The sequence below is a fragment of the Oryzias melastigma genome, linkage group LG17 (genome assembly GCF_002922805.2).
Source record: "Oryzias melastigma strain HK-1 linkage group LG17, ASM292280v2, whole genome shotgun sequence".
NCBI lineage: Eukaryota > Metazoa > Chordata > Actinopteri > Beloniformes > Adrianichthyidae > Oryzias > Oryzias melastigma.
Genome location: NC_050528.1, coordinates 28,818,576 through 28,826,514, shown reverse-complemented (window position 1 = coordinate 28,826,514; position 7,939 = coordinate 28,818,576). Strand labels below are relative to the sequence as shown.

Below are 7,939 nucleotides of genomic sequence, written 5' to 3'. Positions count from 1 at the left end.
TGTCCGGGATTATTATTTTTTTAAATTTCAACCTCCAGACGGAGGAGTCCAAAGTCGCGAGGCTAAACCGCGTCGCGCTAAGAAGTACTTTTCTTCATGTAGGTGTGCTCTGAAGCACAGTTTACAAAGTTTATATTTTAATGTAAATGATGACTTTTTGTTCTAGCATGACCTTTTTAAAGTTATAAAACCGCTATTGTTATGTATATTCAAGCGCTGGAAGCTCCGCGCTAAAGCTAGCGGACCGGCGATTATTGGTGACATCAAATGAAAGTCAAGTCCGAAATATTAGGTTGTGTCCGAATTACCCCCCTAACAGCTACAAATCTATATAGTGCATGTCTACCTAGTGCCCTGGACTCTAAAGGTCATTTGGACACAATGCTCACTACTTTTCTTTTGTTTTTCTAAACACTGGATATGACATCACCGCAAAATCGAATAAATACGAACATTTCATGACGTCTATTTATGACTTCACTATGTTCTGATGGTGAAAACGTGAATGGTTTATTCAAATATATTTAAACACATTTTTTGTTCGAAATTGTTTGACCACGATGCATTGTGGTCTGTATTTGCTAATATAGTGAGCATCGATGATCACTAGTTTTTTGCAAAGACTTCTGGGAAATTTCTAGTGCACTCGGTTTTGGAATTAGTAGATTTGGACAGCACTAGGAAATGGTGAACGCACTATATAGTGATTAGGGGGGGTACAATTCAGACACAACTTTAGACACTATTTTGTCATAACCCACCGTTTGGAGGGCTAAATGAAGGGGAGGGGCTAAGGGGAAGAGAGAAGGGAAGAATTCGGATTGGGCCTTTTTCTGTGTGTGTTGTGTTTATATGTTTATTTTCATCTCTACTGTCTGTTTAGATACAAAAACATGATAGCATTTGTCAATTTAGTTGTTTTATAGTTAAAAATTGGTTATACTTTGCAAATAAATCAGATTTTCTCATGTATCTTGATGTAACTTCCTGCCAGGATCGACGGCACAAACTATACCAGACGGTGAAATGATCTGTGAACCACACTATAGGTTAACAAGGGCGCCGAATGGAAGCGGTCTCCCTTCCACGTCCAGAGTGAACCAGACTTAAACCACTTATCTCCAGTACTGCAGATCAAACAGTTCTATGTAACAATAGGGTCTCCATAGGCACAGTTCTTCTCAATCCCCAGGTTGAACCAGTTGCCTTTGCCTCCTTTGAAGGCACTGGTGACGATCCTCGCCCAACCGTGTTCTCCCTACAAGCAGGAAAAAAAACAATTATCCATAACATCTAAGCAGAAAGCTCCCTTCACTGTTATTCAGACCACAAAAAAACAAAAAAAAACAAAAAATCAAACACTGTATGTGTGCAGAACTGGTTTTGTCCGACTAAGAAAAAGCAGGGTGTGGTGAAAGTAACCAAACAAACCAACCCAGAACTCTCCCCAGGAGTTCCTGACGATCCAGTACTCCATGCCCTCTGGATCCACGCCCCAGCCAGCCACCGACACGATGTGATTCGGTAAAGAGAGTGGATGAAACTCTGAGAAAATCCCTCCGGAGTATTCCTCCAGGGCATCTGTCACCATCAGGGCACAGCTGACAAAGCAAGAGTTTCTGCACTTTTAGGGGAAAAGGGTATTCACAACATATTTAACCTCTGAAGACCTGCCGTCCACATGTGTGGGTGTCACATTTTGGGCTATATCAAATGAGTTAATTCTTTAACATACTGTAACTTCAACTGTAAGCATGATCAATGTCATTCCAGCAGATTTTAAAGGAGAAAAGCCGCTTTTCTCCTTTAAAATCTGCTGGAATGACATTGATCGTGTTAACAATTAAGACAATTACAGTAAATCAAAGGACATAAACACTGGAGCTGTGGTGTTAAAGGATTAAACCTGCATAAATGATGGTGGTCACTTTATTTATAGAAATTTCACTATTAAAAAATATTTCCTAGAGCATGTTAATCTTTTATCCCTTTATTGTGGCTTTTTAGCTTCACTGAAAAATGCTAACAATTGAATACATAATCGATTGGTTAAATACGTTTTGTCATTTCTGTTTATATTTTTAACATGTCAAACTTCTGAGCAAAAAAAGTTTAATTTTCTAGGGCTTGGTATTGATTATAATTTCCAGAAATTATTTGATTCTGATTTTTTTTTTATTATTCTTTCAATTCTTCAATTCAATAATGAGTTTACACATTCAGGCAAATTTGCTTAGAAATACATTACTAATCTACTATATATTTTGAGTTTATTTATATTAATCTGATCACATACTGTAAATGTATCAGTGAAATAATGAGATTGTTAATATGATACAGTGTTACATGGATTCTCTAAAGGAGAAGTTCTAACTAAAATATTCAGATCATTAACATTGTAAACATTGTTCTGCTTCTCCTGGAGGACGTTTCAGTTTGGCCACTAGGTGGCGATCGTGCTACAGCATTACACCTTATTCTAGAGGAAGAAGAAAGTTTGAGCAAAAAACCAATTGTTTAGAACACAAATGGTTACTTTAAAATATATAGTTTGGAAAATTCCTGCCAGTGAGTTTATAAAGATGTTAATTTAGTCAGTAATGTATTTTTACGACGACTGAGCGTTAGCATTAGCTGTCCTATGGGAAATTCCAATTATCATTAGCATCAAGCTAGCGGACTTTAGCTTTATATGCAAAATCGATTAATATTTTTATGAATCGATTATTGATCTATTAAGCTTAAATTGATTAAGACCGATTAATCAATTTTATCAACCCAGCCCTATAATTTACTGTCAGAAATTCTGTAGAAATATTCTTTGTAGAAATTTCGGTAGAAATTTGTATTTTTAAGTTACAGTTCGTCAAATAAAAGTCTCTAAAATTATTTTTATTTTGGTAAATTACACCAAAGTGGTTTAAATTTTGAACAACTGTGGTTTAAAACGATTGAAAATGATTTAGTTATGTGTTTTAATAAAAAGCTCTGGTTATTCTACTTTTTTCTTTTTTAATAAAAAGATTCTACTAAAAGGTGTATTTTTGAGATTAAAAGGAAAAAGCCCACACCAAAATTCTCGTGATAAAAATATCATGTCTGACTGTCTTGCATTTTTCATTGAAGTAAATCTGCTGCAGCAGGAGGACAGTTATGAGACAGGGTGGGTTTATTTTGAAAGGAACTAGTGTGTGCTGCTGTCAAAAGTAAGAACAAAATTTTGGGTATTTTCAAACGATAAAATGGGACTTTGTGGACTAGACTAAATGGCTCTTTTAGTGTTAAAGGTTGTAGACCTCTGTCCTAGAGAAAAGGTGAGGCTGAAGCTCCACATGGAGGCGGACGGACTTTACCTGATGGGTCCGTTGGTGTAAATCTCAGCTTTCATGTGTTCTCTTCCAGAAACTTCTCCATAGTCTCCCACTCTCCACACCGTGTAGTTCCTCACAACCGCACAGGATTCAAAGAAGGAGCACGTGCCGCACTGATTAAACTGCTCACACTCTGAAACACACAGGAGCAGGAATTCTCAGGAAAGACTTACAGTGAAACCCATCTGAAGGTTTTGAGAATAAACCTCTGTGCACTTCACAACCATTTATGAAGTGAGGGATTCAGTCAGAAGAAACAGACTTCTCATATTAGAGGAACCCGTGTGCATGTCTCCGTTAAAGAAAGCCTCACAAAGACGAGCTCATCTCCACTTGAAGCCGTGAAACCTGAAATAGTGGCAGGTGTTGCTCGTGCTGCTGCTGCACGGCCTGTCAGAAGGGCTGTGTCTGTTTGTGAAGAGTCACTATATGTTTCTGAAATGAAAGCTAGTTTTCAGGGTTAGTAAGGTGAGAAGGTAAACTCTAAATCACGTGTAAAAGTAATGGCCCGGGGGCCGGATCTGGCCCTCCAGATATTTCTATCCGGCCCTTTAGATCATTTTATTTTAGTGTTATTAATGGCCTGATGTTATATTCTAACTACAATAATTTTGGTAAAATATGTTTTATGGAGAGTAAAATATTAAGTTATTTAAGGTTTAAGTTGATTTATTTGGGTATAATATGCCTGCCTTCTAATTATTCATAATTATGTTAAAAAGTTACGGTTTTTAAGTTTTAAAATTTGACATCTGCTAGCTTTTTGGACTATTTTAACATTTAGTAAGATTTCTTAGGCTATTTGGGAGTTTAGCTAATATTTCAGCTACACACTAGTTGTTTGGCTAATTTAGAAATTTTTCAGTTTTTTAAGCTATTTTTGAAGTTTAGGTATATTTTCAGCTACATGCTGTTCTGGAGTTAGGCTAATATTTACACGTGAGCTGTTTTGGCTAATTTAAGCTTTCTGTTTGTTTTTTAGGACGTTTTTGAGTTTATTTAATTTTTATTTGCATCAATAGGCTGAAAACACCTTTACTTTTTACCGGTACAAGAAAAAAAAATTTGAAACTTAACTTTAGAGACAATTGTCAGTGTAAACATTTTGATGTATATATTCTTGTATAAATCTAACAGCCTTTTCTTATTATTCTAGTTAACCTGCGTGTGAAGTCTGCTGACAGGAGCCATTGCTTTTCTTAATATGCCAGAGAAGACGCAGTCGTCTGATAAGACATCTCACACTGATTTTCTCATGTCCACAGAGACTTGAAACTAATCTTTTCTATTTAGTTTTTTCTGTAACCTAGGCGACCAAAACTCTGATAAATGAAGGGTCTTTGCTAACTTGCGACAGATTTGGTGTCGGTGACAAAGATCTCCTCCTTACTCTGAATTGGAGTCTGCTTCTGTGATTCTTAAAGTAGAAATTACTTTGACAACAACATATACCACATTTTTTATACTAAATAGTATTCTCGTAATGTTCTCAGTTTCAAGCACTTTAAAAGCTTCAAGCAGGAAAATCTTCCTGATATGGCTGCAGGATTCTTCAAACCAAATCTTGCTGCTTCCTGAGCAGTAACAAACTGTTGCTTTATTTACAGCAGAAAAGGGAGATTTTATGGAAAACCGTTCACCATCTTCCTCCCCATCACTGTCTTCACTCTGTTTTCAGGTCTGACCTTCAGCTGGAAGCTGTCTGATGCAGTCACAGTCGATGCTCTGACTCATGAGGGAAACTTTCTGCACAGCTTTGAGGAAAGTAAAAGAACGGCGGCTGGGTCTCACTTTGGTTTACGGCTTGATAGTTGTTGCAGGTTTCATCAGGGATGCCTTTTTGATGTGCGTACGCGTAAACCCTCAGGTGATCTCCGCCGTAGCATGAGCCCGCCCTCCCACAGTCGATGACGTTCTGGACTGACAGGTAGGCTGATGGCCACGCCCCCCCACGCTTGACGTTGATGCGGTCTTCAAACAAAATAACAGGAACCACCTTTAACATCAAGAATTGTAGCAATTTTCTAAATGAAAGTTATTTTTTTTAAATGAGAGCTTGATCATTCATCTCCGTCTCTGTTGCCACGGTTACCTGCCAGCGCGCTGGTGGCTCCCATGGCCCAGCAGGAGCCACAGTACTGAGGGATGTGCTGGTTCCTGGTGACGCTCACATAGTTCTTCCCGTCGATGTTCCTCCAGTCCCACGATGGAGGCAAAGCCGACACATTCAGACCTTCATGTGGTCGCGGCCGAGTCCTGCAGGAAACAGGAGGGTGAGGGTTTGATTCCCTCTCAGTACTGAACATAAGCCGTCTGCTGCTGCTATAGTCTGCAGGAGGAAAGAGGAAGACGGGGATTTGGAGTTTGTTGTCATCTCTCTAATCAGTATTCTCACAGGAAGGAAGTCTGAGTCCAAATATAGAACAGTTTACATAATGTAAAATATAGTTTTTTCTTTTTTTATGCTTTTCCTTTAAATCTTAGACCAAAGAACAGTAAAATCTCCTTTTATTTATGTATTTTTAGTTATTGTTTATTTGTTTTTTTGTTAATGCTGTGAATTAAGGAAGACTGTTGGAAGTTAGGATGCATGTTTGTTTAATTATTTTTGTTTGTGTTTTGATCTTTGGTTTGTATAAAAAAAGGGCTTTTGAAAAAAAAAGTTAAAAAAGAAAAGAAAACAGTAAAGATGTAATTTCTCCAATCAATATACTCATAGAAAAGGAGTCGGATTACAAATACAGAACAAAGCTTAAATAATGTTAAAAAAAGATTATTTTTTTGTTTTTTTTCCTTAAATCTCAGACCAGAGATCAGTAAAGACGATAAACTGTAGTAACATTTAGATATAAATCATTACTTTTATGGATATTTGCTGTTATTTACTGAACTCAGAATAATAAAAGGTAAATAGTTGACGGATTTTCATGAATTCGCCTCGTTCCGAAGTCAAGTTTAAAGACTAAAGCAGTTCTGTCTTCGGCTCTAAACTCAAATACTCCAGGAGCAAACCCTCAAAAGTTCTGTCATTTGTTACATTTAAAAATATTAGTTTTCATCAAATTACATTTTTGAGTTGAGATTTTTTATTTGATGAAAAATAAAAGTTTTTAAATGTAAAAGATGACAGAACTTTAGTTAAATGATCCAACGTTTCACTTTTTTCAGTGTGGGTTGGTATCTATAAAGTGAAGCTTCAGCAGTTCTGGAGAAATTTTCCAAAATGTAAATTTCCGTATGTCACCTGCACAGATGACTTAGAAGGCGTACAAATAGGGAAAAAAAGCTTCTTTCTTAAAAGATGCTCAAGTTTGAACAGTGCAACAAAACACAGAGCTGCAGATGTGATGATGTGTACAGAGCAACACGTTTAAAAATGACACCATAATGAGCACAACAGGAAAGGGATTAAAGATAATAAACAATGATAATAATAGTAATAAAACATTTCCGAAGAACAGAATTTTCAATCAAATTACTATTATAACTTTTAATTATGGTGCAGGTTTCCTAATCTCACATTTGTACAGATAATAATACACTATTTATTGACTGGAGCCATAATTACATTTTAATCTCGCTTTTAAATCTGCATTAATGTGTTAATTAAAACATTTTTTCAGGAAAACCTAGAATTAGTTTTAAAAAATCTCAGTTAATTTATTATGAAATGATCAAAACATTTTCACAATTTAAATACAGATAATAGATGAAGTAATAAAGTGTTTACAAAAACAAGAACAAACTAAAAACACAGAAAGTAGAAAGAAATTCTGAAACCTAACACGAATCAGCTGAGACAAACAGCAGCCTCAAGACAAACAACAACAGAACCGCTCTCTGGACCGGTTCGTCCCGCCTCCACGTTAATCTGTTCACTCACTTGACCCGGTCCGGCCGTTCGTCTTCGATGGGTTTGTAACACGGTTCGGATAACAGCCTGCATGAGCAGATGGTTTGCAGCAAAAACAACACAGAGCAAAACAGCAGCGGACCAATGTTTGACGGCGCCATGTTGGCTCCTCCCCCTTCTTAAACCGCTGGTCCAGCGACTCCAGCGCGCCCTCTGCTGGTCTGAGGCCGCACTGCGCATGCTCAACACCCAAACAAATCTAGCAATTCTGTGAACATCCATTTAAAAAAAGTAATGTAATATTCTACTTAAAAAAAAATTTACATAATGGGTAAATATACCTTAAAGTTGAATGGCATAAAACAAGTTCGGATCAGAAATTTAGATTCTGTCTTTGTTATAAAATACTCAAGTTAATTTCATTTTTTTCTGGAGTAGAAAAACACGAAAAGTGAGGAAAATTAGAACAAATGTAAAACTGTTGAAAAAAAAATCTGGAGCGCTTTGATTCTAAATCATCACAAAAGTTTATATTAAACTGAAATGAATGTTATATTTTTCTGTTTCAACACACAAAACTCTCAGGATTCAAGAGGAATTTGTGGAGAGACCTATTTAATGACAAAGTGATAATGTATAAAAAGATGTTTAATCCAACATTTATAAACGTATTCAACATAACTCAGCTGTGAAAGATCATAGCACGAACAGAAAT

The 7,939-nt window shown here is 36.5% G+C and overlaps 1 protein-coding gene across 1 annotated transcript; it reads right to left on the bottom strand.

Moving 5' to 3' along the window:
- Positions 1 to 590: 590 nt before the first annotated feature.
- Positions 591 to 7,429, bottom strand: LOC112152409 (cathepsin Z). The gene is made up of 6 exons (XM_024281983.2): positions 7,255 to 7,429; positions 5,464 to 5,627; positions 5,163 to 5,342; positions 3,354 to 3,504; positions 1,436 to 1,601; positions 591 to 1,258 (listed from the first exon to the last, which is right to left on the bottom strand). The coding sequence occupies exons 1-6, from the start codon at positions 7,383 to 7,385 to the stop codon at positions 1,145 to 1,147; spliced, it is 906 nt and encodes a 301-aa protein (XP_024137751.1). The 5' UTR covers positions 7,386 to 7,429; the 3' UTR covers positions 591 to 1,144.
- Positions 7,430 to 7,939: the final 510 nt, after the last annotated feature.